The 16139-nt window shown below is 52.6% G+C and overlaps 5 protein-coding genes across 5 annotated transcripts; 1 reads left to right on the top strand and 4 right to left on the bottom strand.

Annotated features, from left to right (window-relative positions):
- Nucleotides 1-121: 121 nt before the first annotated feature.
- On the bottom strand, nucleotides 122-4276 carry N7498_005394 (ABC transporter ATP-binding protein; the record flags this gene model as incomplete). Its single annotated transcript, XM_058452456.1, has 3 exons — nucleotides 122-711; nucleotides 774-4179; nucleotides 4229-4276. The coding sequence occupies 3 exons, from the start codon at nucleotides 4274-4276 to the stop codon at nucleotides 122-124; spliced, it is 4044 nt and encodes a 1347-aa protein (XP_058308994.1).
- Nucleotides 4277-5654: 1378 nt separating this feature from the next.
- Nucleotides 5655-9591, bottom strand: N7498_005395 (uncharacterized protein; the record flags this gene model as incomplete). The annotated part of the gene is made up of 4 exons (XM_058452457.1): nucleotides 5655-8644; nucleotides 8705-8904; nucleotides 8963-9081; nucleotides 9136-9591. The coding sequence occupies 4 exons, from the start codon at nucleotides 9589-9591 to the stop codon at nucleotides 5655-5657; spliced, it is 3765 nt and encodes a 1254-aa protein (XP_058308995.1).
- A 1164-nt stretch (nucleotides 9592-10755) lies between these two features.
- Nucleotides 10756-12679, bottom strand: N7498_005396 (uncharacterized protein; the record flags this gene model as incomplete). Its single annotated transcript, XM_058452458.1, has 6 exons — nucleotides 10756-11152; nucleotides 11207-11774; nucleotides 11825-12131; nucleotides 12180-12320; nucleotides 12374-12410; nucleotides 12459-12679. 6 exons carry the CDS (start codon nucleotides 12677-12679, stop codon nucleotides 10756-10758), a joined length of 1671 nt encoding a protein of 556 aa, XP_058308996.1.
- A 749-nt stretch (nucleotides 12680-13428) lies between these two features.
- On the top strand, nucleotides 13429-14388 carry N7498_005397 (basic secretory family protein; the record flags this gene model as incomplete). Its single annotated transcript, XM_058452459.1, has 1 exon — nucleotides 13429-14388. One exon carries the CDS (start codon nucleotides 13429-13431, stop codon nucleotides 14386-14388), a length of 960 nt encoding a protein of 319 aa, XP_058308997.1.
- Nucleotides 14389-14890: 502 nt separating this feature from the next.
- On the bottom strand, nucleotides 14891-16102 carry N7498_005398 (mitochondrial 54S ribosomal protein mL44; the record flags this gene model as incomplete). The annotated part of the gene is made up of 1 exon (XM_058452460.1): nucleotides 14891-16102. The coding sequence occupies one exon, from the start codon at nucleotides 16100-16102 to the stop codon at nucleotides 14891-14893; it is 1212 nt and encodes a 403-aa protein (XP_058308998.1).
- Between the last annotated feature and the right edge of the window lie 37 nt (nucleotides 16103-16139).

A 16139-nucleotide genomic window follows, 5' to 3' on the forward strand; every position in this document is an offset into this window, starting at 1 on the left:
TTCGATTCGGTAATCGACCCGACGCCAAGAAGTCCCTTATATACAGAACAGTTAAAAAGGGGTGCAAATGCCATTCTAGCCCATTTTCAAACCGCATATGACGCCAAAAAAAAATAACAAATCATGTCTCTAACGACTGGTGGATGACACTCGTCCTGTACGTCTCACTGCGCTCGATAAGCTCCTCGTGCGTACCACACTCCACACATCGTCCCTCCTCGATGAGATAGATGCAATCCGCCCGATGAATAGTGTTGAGCCGGTGCGCGATGGCGACGATGGTAGTCCGACCGGCCAGGGTCGCCAACGCATCCTGGATCTTCTTTTCGGACTCGACGTCCAGGGCACTGGTGGACTCATCCAGTAACAGCATGCGCGGATGGCGCACCAGAGCTCGCGCAATTGACAGTCGCTGTCGCTGGCCGCCGGAGAACTGCTTGCCGTCGTGGTTGCACTGCGTTTCGTAGCCTTCGGGAAGTGCCATGATCACTTCGTGGATGTTGGCCATGCGGCAGGCCTCTTCAATCTCTCCCTGCGAAGGCTCGTGACCTGGTCGAGCTCCTAGACCGATGTTGAACGCGACAGTGCCCTCAAATAGTACGTTCTCCTGTGGGACGAGAGCGATGTCGTCGCGGAATCCGGTGCCTAGCTGCCGTGTGACGTTGACTCCATCGATAATCACTGCGCCTGATTCTGGGCGGTAGAATCGTTCTAGCATCGCGAAGGTCGTAGATTTGCCTGATCCACTGGGTCCAACAAGGCGCAGAACTGACCAGGTTGAATTTTCAAGCTCAGTCCTCGTAGCACAGGCTGTCCTGGCCGTGATGGGTACTCGAAATGGATGTTCTGCATCTCGGCGCCAATGCCGCTCATCTTTTCAGATATCCCAACCGAGTAATCAACGCCGCGCTCATGATGTGCCGCCTCTGGATCGTGAGTCTTCTCGTCTAGCAGATACACGTCACTGGATTGGATTTTGCCCGAGGCGCCGGGGTTCAGTTCATCGTCGGCCGAGCGGGTAGTGAGCAGTTCGGCAATGTTGGTTGCGGCCACGCCGGCCTTGGAGATATCTGGCGCGAGAGCGAACATCTGGCCGCAGGACTGGGTACTAAACAAAAGAGCAGGAAGTACGATGAAGAACTGAGTTTGGCTGTAGAGACCAGCCACGATCTGCCGAGTTCCCCACCAGTAAGCCAGGGCATAAACAAGGTTGCTGATGCTGAACGCCGTAGCGAGGAAGACGTTGCCGAGTGCAATAGACCAAAGAGTCTCACGATAAGGTTCATGAAGGGCTCGCTCATACACGGCATAGGACTGTTTCTCTAATGAGAATGCCGACACGGCTCGGATATTATCGACGGCCTCGACGGTGACGGCAGTGGCCTTTGCAAATGCCTTCTGGTGCCGCTCTGCAAAGTTGGCTTGAGTTCGCAGCTTCATCATGCCTGCCAGAAGCAAGACTGGAATTGTTGGGAGCAACACAATGGTAATCTTCCATGCAATGGTAAACGAGACCACCAGTCCAGCTACCAGGTTGACGGCCGTGGCGAGGAGCAAACCTATAGTGGTGCCGGTGATGCTGCCGAGAGCAGTCGCATCACCAGTAATGTAAGTGATGAGTGTACCTGGGGTCCGGTCATCCAGACCATGCCATTCAATGGTCTGCCCCAGAAGAGATCGCAAAGATAAAACTCGAATGCGATACAGAATCTTGTCAGCGGCCCAGCCGAATGCACAACCGCTGATCACGTTGGCTGAGAGCTCAATCAGAGCCATGATGAAGAACAAAAGTCCATACAGGTGTCCGCCATGTCGAATCCCGTCTGCTCCGTTACATGGACTTAGGCTGCCGACAGTGTGGCCGAAGATCACCGCCTCTGCGGTGTAACAGCCACCGATAAGAACAGCCATCCCAATACCGAGGAAGACGTAGCCCATGTTGGGACGAAGCAGAGAGAAGGTGAACTTGGTAACAAACCAACGCGAACGTTTGGCTTTCCGTTTCTCCTTCTTTGCTCTTTTCTCCTGCTTTTTCCACAACTTCTCCATTGATTCTTGGTCAAGATCTGCGGTTGTTAGCGACTCGTCTGAAATATCCGATCCTTTCAGGTCAAGCGAGGCGTTTTTGGTATCAGCGGCGATTGTCTGATCCAATATGACGTTTCGAACTTCACGAATCGCCTCCGTACCAGGACTCAGTGCCGGACTGAGCTTCCCCAGATTCTGGAGGCGTACCATCTCGGCATATGAGCCGCCCCTCGCGACAAGTTCAGAGTGAGAGCCCTCTTCAACCACACAGCCTTTCTGAATAACCACAATTTTATGGGCGTCCTTGGCAGTGGCTAGGCGATGGGCGATGGAAACCATGGTCACATGTCCCGCTACCTTGGCCAACGCATCCTGAATCAATATCTCGCTAGCTGAATCCAGAGCTGCCGTTGCCTCATCGAGAATAAGAACCGAAGGTTCACGCACCAAAGCACGCGCAAGTGCAATCCGTTGCTTTTGACCACCGCTCAGCTGATTTCCACAAAATCCGACACTAGTCGCGAAGCCGTGAGGAAGGGCTTCAATGAATGTGAGGGCGTTGGAGCTGGTCGCAGCTTGACGGACCAAAGCCACAATTTCAGCAACTTTGGGATCGTATTCTTCCAGGACTTTCTTCTCAGCAAGGCCTCCACGTATCTTCTCCGCCGCCTCGGTCAGGGTCGAATTCTGAATAAACGGAGCCAATTCCTGGTGTCGTTCGGTGGAAGATGTCACTAGACCATAGGCAATATTTTCCAGGATTGATCGATCCAGCAGAGACGGTTCCTGCTGCACGAAGCCGATGTTCCCACGCAGGTACCGCACGTTCAAGTCGCGGAAATCTTGCTCCCCAATGCAGATCCCTCCAAACATGGAGTCGTAGAAACGCTCCAAGAGACCCACAATGGTAAACTTTCCACCGCCTGAGGGGCCGACAATCGCGGTGTGCTTTCGAGGCGGGATGGCGAAGTTGAGACCTCGTAAGACTGGCATATCCGGTCGAGAGGGATATGTGAAATGCACATCACGGAATGTTATATCCGCGGAGTCGAAGGGAGCAGAGTTATCGCCGCACTCTGCAGTTCCGTCGATTTTGGATTCACGGTTGACAACGGACAAAAGCCGTTCGGATGCACCAGCTGCCGAGGCAAAGATGTGCACGAATGGAGCAACCTGGCTGAGGATAAACGAGGCATCAATTAGGACGAAGATAACAGTGTACACTGCGCCAACCGAGGTCCCGGTACCACCTGTTTCCACAGAGTCGGCAATCAACCGAGATCCCTCCCAGAAAGCGAGGGCATTGGAGCTGTAGGCAACGAAGTATAGAAACCCGAGCTGGGCAGCATGAGTTCCCGCTTTCTTGACGGCATCCATTCGCGACACAGCAATATGACTAGAAAAGAGCCTCTCCAAGCGCTCATTTGAATTGAACGCGTGCACCAGCGGGAGATGCGACAGACTGGACGAAGCAATGGACGTCGCCGCATTAACGTGCTCCGTGATACGCCCTGCGTATTTCTTAATGAAGTAGCCACCGACGTACGTCATGGCAAAGTAGCACGGCACGACGGAAACCAACATGCCGGCAATTTGAGGAACCTTGATAAAGGCGACCACATAGGAGGCAACAAAGTACGAGACCGTGCTAATTACAATACCAACTTTCTCGGACGTGCCGGACTGCAAGACCTCGACATCACTGACCAGACGCGAGATGACATCTCCTGCTGGTAGACCCTCAATATACCCCGTCTCCTGTCTTATGATACTCTCAAAATATCGTCGTCGGTACCGTCGGGCAATGCGCTCGCTGATATAGCACCAGCAGCTGCAATGGATATAGATGAAGCAGAAGTTGGCAATAGTGATATAGATGACGTATAACACCTTTTGGCGCACTCCTTCGGCGACATCGCTGCCGGCTGCCGGGTTGGCCGAGCAGGTGGCCGTGTTCAGATCATTGATCAAATCACCGAAGACGATGCCGAGGAGCGGGAAGGGGATGCCGGCGGCAATGGAGAAGAATACACCGGTGATGATGAGGAGCACGTCGGTGCTGGTGTAGTCGAGCGAGAAGAGGAGCCGAGTATAGGCGAAGAATCGGCGGATGCCGTCCTTTGTCGGGACGCATTTCTTCAGATACGTCGTCTGCATGGGTTCGTTAACGTATTTTGAACGAAATGCCGAGACAACCTACCACCTGGATCTTCTTCCCGGACACGTTTGTCTCATCGCTGTCTACCATAGCCCAGAGCTTCGAACGATATGCAGAGCTTCACGTCGGTCCAGGGCCAATGGGTCTCCAATTGTGGAGACTCAGAGAACAAGTCCGAACACTCTCAGACCAAATCGTCCCACCAAATGTGCTTAAATTAAATGATTGGATATGTTCCATTGAGACAAGCTATCAGATAAAAGAAGGAAAAGGAAGCTAAACCAAAAGCAAAGACAAGAAAACCGGATGCTCCGAGAACGGTCGTTCCGCGGTTAACAGGATGAGAACAAGTTTGAAGGAAGTGGAGCAAGTCACCACAACCCAAGAGAACCAAGAACTACCAGAAGAAGAATACGACGAGGTCGGGGCCGTGTTCTACCTCGGAACACACGGAAGGATGACAGGCGATCGCGAAAAGCTCTACTGGCAGATCAATGCCAAAATGCGTTCCTCAGGCACTATTGCGTACGCCTCAAATGAAACACGTATTACGCAAGAAATATTCTTCTGACACTGAGACTTCAATGAGTTTAAGGAGGGCCCGTGGTTCCCTGTGTTGCCATCCAATGACATTTGTAGATATGGTGGACATGGTGGACGTGGTGGATCCTCCTCGAAATGCAAAAAAGTGGCCCCTGGGCTTGGCTTATCTGATACAATTCCGCTGAGGCGGCATTGGCCTCCGAACATACACTATGGGGAAGTCATGAATTGCGATCCTCGATGAGAGGGCCTGGGTCCCCGATCTGTGTGGTTGACTTGGGTATTCAGTCATTATCGAAAGTGATTCTGGAACGGGTTCCGAGTCCGGGTTCCACGGAAATACGAGATGGTTTGCACGGTCCCTTTTTTCAGGATTGTGTATCTAATCTGATTGATCAACATCCCTGACCTGTTTGGTGGCTGATTCTTATTTCATCCGAGACCTATGGGCAACAAGCAATTTCTAAGGTAGATAAATGATAATCATGACAGAGTCTAGATGACACCAGAGAATATTCCATCGATGCTAACCCCCCCGAACGTGAAAAAATCCCCCGACTGCACGCCTGTGGGATCTGCGTTACGCTTTCCACTCGCTGCGCGCGGGGCACAGTTTCAGCAGAACAGGGATCCTGTCCCTTCGTGGACCCTGATCTGTCGATCGGTCGTGGATACTATGTACACGGTGAATTCCGACGGAGGAGTACTCATGTACAAGTGGGGTTCGGTAAGGGTGCTGACGGCCTCGTTCGGCCAAGTGAAAACTCCCAAGTAGAAACTATTTTATTATGTGCCAAACACCATGCCTCCGAAAACATACCTATAGTCACAAAATCACATCGAAGTAAGATAAAATGTAGAACAAACTCAGGAAGAAGCCCGGAAAAAGGTACAAAATTATTTACAGGTATCACCGGATCCGAGTTCACCGGGACCGACGGGCCATGAAATATGTGAGCAGGTTGAGCGATCCCTCGCCGGCAGGCGGAGTCACCTTCTGCACTCGGTCCAGCCCGAACTTGAGATTCAGCAGCGTGCACAGCTCCGTAGCTTGCTTGCGCACTCCGGGCCGAGGGTGGCCCAGTTGCTGGCTGACTACCGTCCCGACGGTCGCTAGGGTGTCGTCGGAGATCTCGGCAGGTCCCTGCGAGAGGGACTGGTGAATAGTCGCCAGACCCATGATGATCGACCGGGAGGCCCCTTCGCTCTGCGAGTCCTCGCCTAGGTCTAGACCTCGTAGCACACCGTCGATGACCGTAGTGGTAGAGACCAAGGAGGCCAGTTGCTCTGCCACTTCCTCCAGGCAGGTCACAAAGTGCGAGCTTGACTCGTAGTGCCGTCGCGCACGAATGATGGCCGCCATGGCTCGAACATCATAACGGTGGAACAGCTCGCTAGTACGAAGGAGCATAGAGCGAATGGTTGCCAGGATTTGGGTCTTCACGTCGTGGTCCTTACGGCTGATGGGCGCCGACTCCAACTCCCCCAGCAAAGCGTCGAGCATCGCATAATAGTCCTGGTTGCTGGAGACGATCTCTTCGCCGTGGTACTGGAAAAGACCTTGCAGCTTCCGGTATCCCGAGATATCGATTGTCTTCGAACCGATGCGACTGAGAGCCTTCTGAAGCATCTCTTGAGCATTGGCTGGATCCTTGGATCGAGGGCTTGGGCTACGATGCCGCTCAGCCCACTTTCGACGGCGCAATGGCTCCTCGCCCGGTGTGGCCAGGCCCGGAGATTCAGTGGACCGGGTTCTCGTTTGCGAGATTGACTCGTTCAGCGGCACTTCTTCCAAAGCACCTGGTTTGGCTGCAGATCGTGGAGTGGCGAGTTTATTCAACTGCGCCGTGGCATTCTCGTTGTTGGGCATCTGCTCAAAAATGGGTGCGGCAATGGATCGATGCGGTGAAGCAGAGTCCCTACCAGAAGGCGTGGCCTGAGCTCGGTTTCTTGATGGAGAAGGACTTCCTCGGAGAGGAGTCCTGCGGACGGATTGAGTTGAGCCTTCAATCAAACCGTCCATCGTATTTCCTTGGGTAGGAGCTAGTTCCAGAGCAGGATTCTTAGCTGGAGTTTCCAACCTAGCCGGAGTCGCGGACATGGGCTCATCACTAGGTTCTTGCTCTTCAGCACGTCGAGGTGACTGTTCGGGAGTGTATTGATCCTCGGGACCAACCTCCGGTACTTCTGCATCTGCAGCAACAGGGGTAGCAGGGTCTTCGAATATAATCATCTCCTCGGGTTGATTCCTGGCGACTGGCTCGGGATCAGACCTCAAAATTGAATGGCGCAAGGGAGACGCGGCATATGACTCCTCGGCGCGTGGTGAGTGAGTATCAGCAGGGGCGGCGTCGATTGACAGCAGTTCTGGCTCCGCTGCAGGCTCCGGTGTGACATGACGGCTAGGCTCAGGCTCTTCGTTTTGAACAGGCGGCGGCTCAGACGCAGCTAGTGGAGGGCTTTCCAACACTACGGGTGCTGGTGAATCCTGATCATCAGATGTACTCGACGGATCCACTGGGTGGACATGGGTAGAGAGGTGGTTTGCAATACTTTCGTCGGAATTGCTGCGCGAGTGGTTAACCGCACGGAGATCGCCATGAGACTTGGATTTTGAAAGATCAAGCTTCTTGGGCTTGCCACGAGTGGTGCCAGTCTGTCCAGCTTCGTGAAGCCGAAGACGAGGACCGCTGATCGGCTTGGAGGAAGGTGTCGATGCTTTGGACCTCACAGATCTCGGTGAGCTTGCCGGCTTGCTAGTAGTTTGGCCGGCTCGAGATCCAGGTCGGGATGCGTAAGGATCGGCGGTTGCCGGGCGGCTGAGTTCGGCTCGTCGAGGCTTCATGGCAGGCCGCATGGGCGCCGATGACAAGGAAGAAAGAGGTGCGCCGGTGGGGACAGTCCGCGTTGGGGGCTTGGGTGCAGAATCTGAGGAGTCAAAGGCCGACTGAGCAGACTCCGGACGAGAGGGCATGGCAGCCTTCTTGCGAGCAGCAATAGCGTCCCTGAGGGCCGAACGAGCAGCAGCGCCACTTGTACCCTTTGAAGAAGGGGTGGGTGCCTTTTGAGTTCCATTCGGGTTCGATGAATCTTTCTCCAGTAAACCGCGGGATTTTGCGTCAAGATTAGACATAATCGCATTAGCCTGGGGAGGCCAAACCCCATAAAATGTCCAAAAGGTGTTACGCATAGCTTCTCTTACACCAGGATTGGCGTCGCCTAGACCTTTCTTAATTGACTTTTCAATGAGGTCCAGGCCACCACCGTGCTCAACTGTACTCTTTTGATGAGCCTGTCGGATGATCAATGTCCGGAGCCATCCAGCAGCAAAGAGGCGTAGCTGCACATTCTTGTCCTGACAGGCCCAGTGGACATGTTGCAGGATACGAATGGAAAAGGTTGCGTTCGCAAGGACGGCATCAACCGCTGCATTTCCACTCTGAGCGGCAATCTTTTTCAAAGATGAGCACAGCTTGACGAGGTTTTGCATCATGATTTCAACCATTCCGTCGATTTTGGGACCGCAGATTCGGGCAATATCTTGGATCAAGAGGCAGCCGTTGGTGCAAAGTGTTGTCCGTAAGGAACTCACTACCTTGAAAATTCCATCAAGGAGTGTTTTTGTACTACTAATGTAGCTCTGAGAGAAATCGTGGGGCGCGTTACCACAGGTGAGTCTTCGGAAGAGAATGACGTTCTTTTCACGCTTCAGCCAGTTGTCTTCGGACTCCTTGCCATCGAACCAAGGGAGCATATCTCGCACGAGATCATCAATGTCCCTGCTTGACGCCACAAGGAGCGGCTCCACGCCATCTTCTTGAGACGGACTTTGGGATGTCGGGGCTTCGGCCGGAGTCTTGGGTCTCGAAGGTGGCTCTGCAGAAGGAGCTGGTCGGCTTTTTGAAAATTCGGGTTCTATAGTTTCGTTAGAAGAGTTATCGACTGGGTGATAATCCCGGGTATCGACAAACGAACCATCGTCTGGGAGTTCTTTGACATGTGAACGTGAGGACATGACTGAAATCGGTCGCTCAACTCGCGAGATAGGGCGAGCTGAACTCTGGGGCTCGTCTACGAGTCCAATTCCCGATAGAATGGCATTAGCAATTGATTTTCTCACATTGCGTGCAACCAGCTGTTTCTGCAGATCGGATTTGGCTCTCGCAGGTGCGGTCCTAAGGCAAGGGATATTAGCATGGAGATAATCTTGCAGGCGAAACATGTTCTGCATACCGAAACAATTCCACCACAACCAATCTCGCCGTATCTCGAACGGCACTGTCGGCATCCTCTAAGCATGCGACCAGAGATGGCACATGCTGACGGAACAACAAGCCATGGTTTTTTGTCATCTGCGAAGCCTGAGGTCAGAAGCCCGGTCATTCAGGAGATGGGACCAGACGTACATTGGACAGCCACAGCATACTCATTTCTTTGGCCCTAGGGTTTTTGCCCACCAAGGCGGTATCTAGCACATAGTATTCAACCTCGCCACTCGCTGTCGACCAAAGTTCGGTGAATATTGATGCGGCCTGGGCTCGAGTTCGTTCTTTGTGATCGCCGAGTCGCTCCATCAACAGAGGGTAGAAGTTGCGCGCAGAATTGGCAATCCATTGCTGCTGGTCTTGAATCGAAAGCCGCTTCAGGAAGTGGCCAAGTGTGGAGAAGCCGGCGCTAGAGACCGAGTAGTGCTGAGAGGTAATGGCGATTCGGATGGTCTCGAAAATAGTTGGGATGGCACCCTCGGGGACATTTTTCTGTTTGATATCGGACTTGATGCTGGTAAGGTGATTGACTCTGGAGTCAATGGAGACATTGGGGTTTTTGAAGGCCGCCAGGAGTTCCGCAGCCTTTGCCTCCATGTTTGGCACCGACAAGGGAAAATTTCAACTCGTGTCAGGCGCAGATCATAGGAGCGCTGCCAACGTCAACGTCGGCGTCGCGGATGATGTTTGGTTGGATGGCGATGTGGACAGATAACAAGGGAGTGAAGATCGATTCACGGGCGCGGGTTGATCACTGTACCAACCAGGTATTAGCTACGCGAATGTGATAGATCACTGGGCCGATATATCCAAAAGGATCAAATGGGCAGGGGAACGGCGACCGTCAACACCGGAGGCGTTGAAGATGCGACCGCCGCGCGCCAAAAGACAAGGCCGGTGTGTGACCAAAACAATCGTCCCCTATAGGAGCGCAGCAAATTCAAGGTTGAAACTTACCGAACGCGTAGACGAGTGCAAAGCGAGGCGGGCAACGACGTGGGATGTTGACGGAGGCAAGGGAAGGTTGGAGAAGTGGCCCAGGGGCGATAAGCGCGGATAGGCGCGAGTGACTCCACCGATGCGACGCCCTTGATGAGAAGGGATGTCGATGACTCGATTGCGCAGGTGCGTCAGTATTGGATTCTGGAAATGATCCTGGCCTCGTATGTTTTCCTTTTACTCCGGTGGTGGAAGATCGAGGGGTAACCGTAGGTGTGCCCAACCCGGAACTCCCCCGCCCGACTTTTCCATTTGTTTATCCGTCGCAAAGGGCAACCGTGTGATACACCGATAACGTCGATGTACAACCACCGCCACGGGGAAAACCAGGATTCAGTCGCATGGGAATTGACTCGTTACCTTCGCTTGACACCGGCTCTGCGCTCTCAGTGAAAGGATAAAGATCGCGTCATGTGACTGCAGGCCGGATGTTCCACACGGTTCGTCGATCTATATTCCTGGATGAGGCTCTTCGCAGCCTCCCCACAAGGTCCTTGACTATGACGGTCGGCAGCTCGGGCCAAAGCATGATAAAGGGAAGAATAATATGTATTCGTAACAAAGATGAACGCAGGGAAGCAAGTCTTGCTTTTACTTATGTACATAAGTACTATGCTTCCTCTAGCTGCTTTCTATCCCGTAGAGATCAGGTACTGTATGTTATCGACTTCCCTCGACTGCATCCCATTTATTGATCGTCTTCCCTTAATGAGCCCTTTCAGTCCTCTCCTGACATGCTCTCACGTGCTCTTGAAATGCGATTCAGGAAGACGGGTTAGGTCCGTTCAGGGTTGTGTTGTAAGTCGCGTCGGTATCAAGTACCTTGAAAACGATCGTACGATTGCCCTCCCGGTAGTCGCTTGTGGGGGTTCCCACAGTCCGATAGTGACCATGGGGGCACATCTTTTCGTGTCCGGTCGCAATGTCTTTTCTCGAAATCGCTCTCTCAAACATCTCCAGTGCAAACAGGGGCTGATAGAAAGGTACTTCGTGTCCAGATTCGTAGATTCGCACGAAGCTGTACAAGTTGCTTTGCCGGACTTGACCATGGACGATTCCGTCAGAAGTGGTAATGTTGACAAAGCCTGCCTCTTCGTATCCCGGGGCGTTGATTTCTTTTGCGATGACTTGGCCCCCAAGCCAATTGCAGTTGAAATCACTAGAATGCGAATTAGCGCGGTTTTATTCTCCCTCGTAGCATGGGAGTCCTTACGCATCCCCGAAATACATCACGACCTGCACTTCAGCTTCCAACAACTTCTTCACATCCTGAATGGTCCCAGGCTTACGGTCATCATCACCTGTGCTTCCAAAGCTAGTGCCAACGGTCGCAGAGGACGTTGAAAAGTTTTGGTAAGCACCAATGGCGGCTTGGACCTTAGGGGTGTTGAGGTAATTGGCGAAGAATCCGTACGGGAACGGGTCGGGTGTCAACTCGCGCACATCATACTCATCACGCCCTGAGTAGAGATCATAAAGAGTTTCAACTTTAGAGCTGCAAAAGTTATCCGCCGCCGAGCAAATGTCATTTCGGCCGGTAGCGTAGCATTCCAATGTCCTATCAACGCAGTTGCCTTTACCGTAGAGGTTGTTGTACCACTCTGCTTTCACCGAGGCGTTGAATGGGTCAAAGTCATACGTGTTGCCAGGGTATACGGAGAAGTTGTAGTATGCCTGGTATTGAATCAGGGGATCAAACCAGCCATTTCCGATAAGAACGTTCTGAAGATCAATGTGAATGGCACCGGGAATCTTTTTGGCATTTTGTTCTTCAAAATACTCTGTTCCAGAGTTAGCATTCTTCTCATTTAAGACCGCCTGAGACCGTTACCATTGAATACCGGGCCATAGTGACCTCCGTAACTTTCAGTGGCGAAATTGAAACCATTTCTCGTGTACTCTGGGAAAGCCCCCATGAACCCTTGCAGAGTCTTCCACATATTCGGAGCTGCTCCGGTTGTCGAATTGGGAACTAAAGCAATGTCGGGCTTCGAGTATGTGCCGCATGTTCCGTATTTCTGAGCATAATCGGGGCATGTGTTATTGGGCAATTGGACGATATTGCTACTAGCATCTTCGTAAGCCGGAATGGGAATTGTGTATGAAAATCCGGTTGTAGCAGGCTGGTCAACAAAGAGCTGGTGACGGCTTAGCTAGATCCATGACAGATGAGTGGTGGTCCTTACCATATTGCTCACGTTGCTCCACGAATAAGGATTATTGAATACATCTCCATTGGAATCAATTCCGCAAGGACCTAATTCTTGAAACAACCCAAGCATCGAGGACGATCCAGGCCCTCCGTTGATCCAGACTGTAAGTGGTGCCTAGATTCTTGTTAGTTTTTCCTTGTAATCATTGAATTGGTGTTGGAACGTACCTCTTTCGGGTCTCCATTTCTGGTCTCGAAAAACCACCTGTGCCCGTTAGCCCGCTTTGTGTTTGCATTGAGAAAGATCGCTTACCAGAAAATGTGTTGATTATCCTCAACATCAGCATAGCCGGAAAAGCTCTTGACATCGGGGTCGAGCTCGCAGATCCCAGCGGGTACTTCCTTGTATCGCACGTTGATGCCTGCATGCCCCTTCTTCGTGATCAAGTCGGTTGGTTCGGGCACAAATTGCGCTGTGACGCAGTGCGCCAGCACTGCGGCTACAGAGATCGAGATCTTCGAAGAAGGCGCCATTTGAATCTAATATTCCCTCAAACTGGTTGATCAGGGATTTGAGACAACCCCGCTCGACTGAATGGAGATCCATTGTTTATATAGCTACGTCGCATGTCGCTAGTATCATTCCGGAAGGTAGGATCCACAAAAAACCCTGAACATCTTCCCCAATTACTGATCAGCAAAACAGCTACCCTTTCTCTGTTGCCTTCAAGAACAAATGGGTCCGACGGAGCTCCGACTATCACCGTGTGCGGAGATTGCTACCAAATTCCTTATCGTACAAGCTTACTCGGCTAACCAGGCGCTTTACTTCTTTCTCCCTACTTGATGATTGCTCAGCATCCATGACAGGCCCGAAACCGAAATATACAAATAGACAGTAGACGCCAATGAATAAAAAGGGAGTGGTAAATAGAAAAGCCAAACTTTCTTGTACCTGTTGTGGACAAAGTTTAGATCAAACATCTAGATATAGACGAATGGTAACTGGAGATATGAGAAAGCAGTCAAAACTAACCGGAAAAATGTCGAGATGTGCTGAATAGCAAACCATTGCACACCCTTCTTGATATCTCTCCGGATGTCTCTCTACGCCATGGCGGCTATCAACCGTACGTTGAGGCGCAGTGCACAGCTCCCCACTTTCCGCTTTCCGTCGATCTCCACGCTCTTCGTCTTCCGTGAATTAACCCCATATCCAGGCGGCTTACAGTCTACACCTCTTACACAACGAGTGTCTCTTACAGACCTTGACACAGTTTAAAATGGAGCGTACACCCGCCCCCGCTTCGCAGTCGGCGGTCCCCAGACCCAATGCGCAGGTTGAACCACAGGACTCAAGCCCAAGCACCAAAGAACAAGAGCAGAAACGCACAGCAAATGGCAGTACAGCCAAGATACCTCAACCGAAGCTACGGCTCCATGTCGAAACCCTCCGTCACCCTGCAACAACCCCGTTCCTCACGCTCATCCCCGATATTGCTTCAACCCTCGACACAGCCCTCCATAACATCGTCAAATACCTCTACAGCTCTCCAATCCACGCTCAATCAGAAACCCCTTCCGCTCAAATGACCAAACATCCCTCATTTACTCCTTCAATACCACCTACCCGCTCCGTTACTCTACATCTCCGCGACATCGACGGGGTGGCCTACACAACGGGCACCGAGCTCGACGATGATCACAAAGAGATTCACCTCTCCCTCCCATACGTCCAGCACTGCACCAAAGGAGATGATCCAGCAAAGGAGCTAGTCGGGGTCCTCACGCACGAACTCGTGCACTGCTACCAGCACACTTCGCCGCCCGAGTCTGCCAATGACAAGGATAGCAAGATCCCCCACCCGCCTGGAGGGCTGATTGAAGGTATCGCGGATTTTGTGCGTCTCAAGGCGGGCTTGGAGCCACCTCATTGGAAGAGACCGCAGTCGGCGGGAGAGAGAGCAGAAACGTGGGATGCTGGATATCAGCACACGGCGTACTTTTTGGCGTGGATTGAGGATGTACGGGTTGGACGGGGTGCTGTTGGGATGTTGAACGATCGGCTTTTGAGGGTTGGGTATGTAAGTGCGAAGGAAGGGGATTGTGGTGTTGGGTTCTGGAGGGGTCTGTTTGGGGCTGAGGTTGCTGAGCTATGGGACGAATATGGTGAGTATCTTGATGGGGGTAAAGGCGAGAATGCGAGAGGCAATTGGGAAGATGAGATCCTCAATGCTGAATGACGGGTGTCCCTCACTGATGTGTTAGAAGGAAGATTGTCCGGTCCGCTGGTATAACGGCCAAGGGCCTAGAAAAGACACTTCAGATGACGATGATTAAGTTTGAAATATGGTTTTGATTCTTGGAGTACATGTGATAAAGTGCACCTCTATATACCGGTGCCGAGACATGGGGCCTCGATCCACCCTGTTTTGACCGATTTCTACCTGGAGGAGAGTAGTGTAGCCAGATAAACAAAACACAAGGAGACGATGATGGGGGAAAAAGGAAAATAAAAACAGATCCAGAAGAAGACACCAGATGAATCGAAGGAATCACAATTCCCATACTGTACAGTCTCCAGTCATGCAAAAGACAGGAGAAATGACTCTTTTCCCCACTGGCCTGCTTCCTATGCGAAACCAAAGCACCTCGGGAAAAAAAGGAAATGAAGCCAATAATAAAAGCCAATGTGAAAAGACATGAAGTTATAAGGTACCACGGCACGTGAGTTGAACGTGATTATTAGACAATCACCTCACCCAAGTCGACGTAGACGGGCTTCCACGGCGCGGCGCCCTCCTCCTCCATAGAGCTGGGGACGCGCGCGTTGAGCGGGCTGTAGAGGTACCACCCCTTCAGCGCAGCAAGAGCCGCTCGCTCACGAGCTTCAAGCAGGCTGGCGCCAGCGCCCTCACCCAGCTTGTCCTGACCGGAGAAGATACCAACCACGAAGACGGGGTGTCTGCTCTTTCGGCCGGTTTCACTGACGATCTTGGCGACCGGGGGCTCGAAGTTCTCACGAGCACACAACCGGGCGAGGTCTCGGGCCGGCTGGGAGAAGTTGAATAGCTCAGAGATGTTGAGATGTCGGGAGAGGAAGTGCTGCTCAAAGAATCGCTTGGCGGCCGGGCGGCCAGCGTGCAGGTAGATAGCGCCCATGACAGCCCGGACGAAGGTCGCGCTGGCCAGCTCAGCAGTGACGCCTGAGCCCGCGCCCGTTGTCACGGCCCCCTTGATCTGGTCACCGAACTCGTCATCGTAGAAGATCTTCGAGGTGACAGTCTTCCTCCAGTTCTTTTGCGCAGCATATGGTCGTGCCGACTGAAGATCGGAGTTTGCGTCCACGTCGGTACCGGGGTCGACCCTCTGGAATTGCAGGAAGCCGGGGTCGACTTCACCACCAGGTAGTGCAGCGAGCTCCACGCCCCATTCTTTTGCCATCGCGGCGAGAGTCTTAGGACCGGCGTAAGCGTACATAGCGGCGAATATGACTGTCAGGGGAAGGCGAGGGTAGTTGCAGAGGAGGTGCTCCGTAGTGTAGTAGGTGAGAAGGTCATGACCGAGAGTGGCCAGCGATTCGTTGTTGAAATCAGCATTCGCATCGGCGGTAGCGTCGACCAATGTCCGCGCAAGTGTTTGGAGCGGTAATCGGGAAGGGAGGTAGAGTCGGGCGTGAAGGGCAGCGAGTTTTGCGGATTTGGTCGCGGCTTCGACCGGAGGAGAGGGATATGCGAGATTTGACTTGCGACGGTGAACACGTCGGACTTGGCTCATCATTTTCGGATCATCGAACATGTCCACCCCATCATGAGGAGCAGACTCCGCCTGGACGGGGGACGCGGTCGATTGATACCGCAATCTGCTAGAGTAGAGTTGTTGATGCAGACAGTAACCAGTCCGAGCCCGCGGCGAAAGGACCGTGCTGCTCCATCGTTGGAGCTGCAGCCTCTTCATCTGGGCGACAGGGTGTACAAACACAGAAGAAAATAAA

Source organism: Penicillium cinerascens, assembly GCF_028974065.1.
Source record: "Penicillium cinerascens strain IBT 15544 chromosome Unknown contig_5_segment0_segment0, whole genome shotgun sequence".
NCBI classification, from domain to species: domain Eukaryota; kingdom Fungi; phylum Ascomycota; class Eurotiomycetes; order Eurotiales; family Aspergillaceae; genus Penicillium; species Penicillium cinerascens.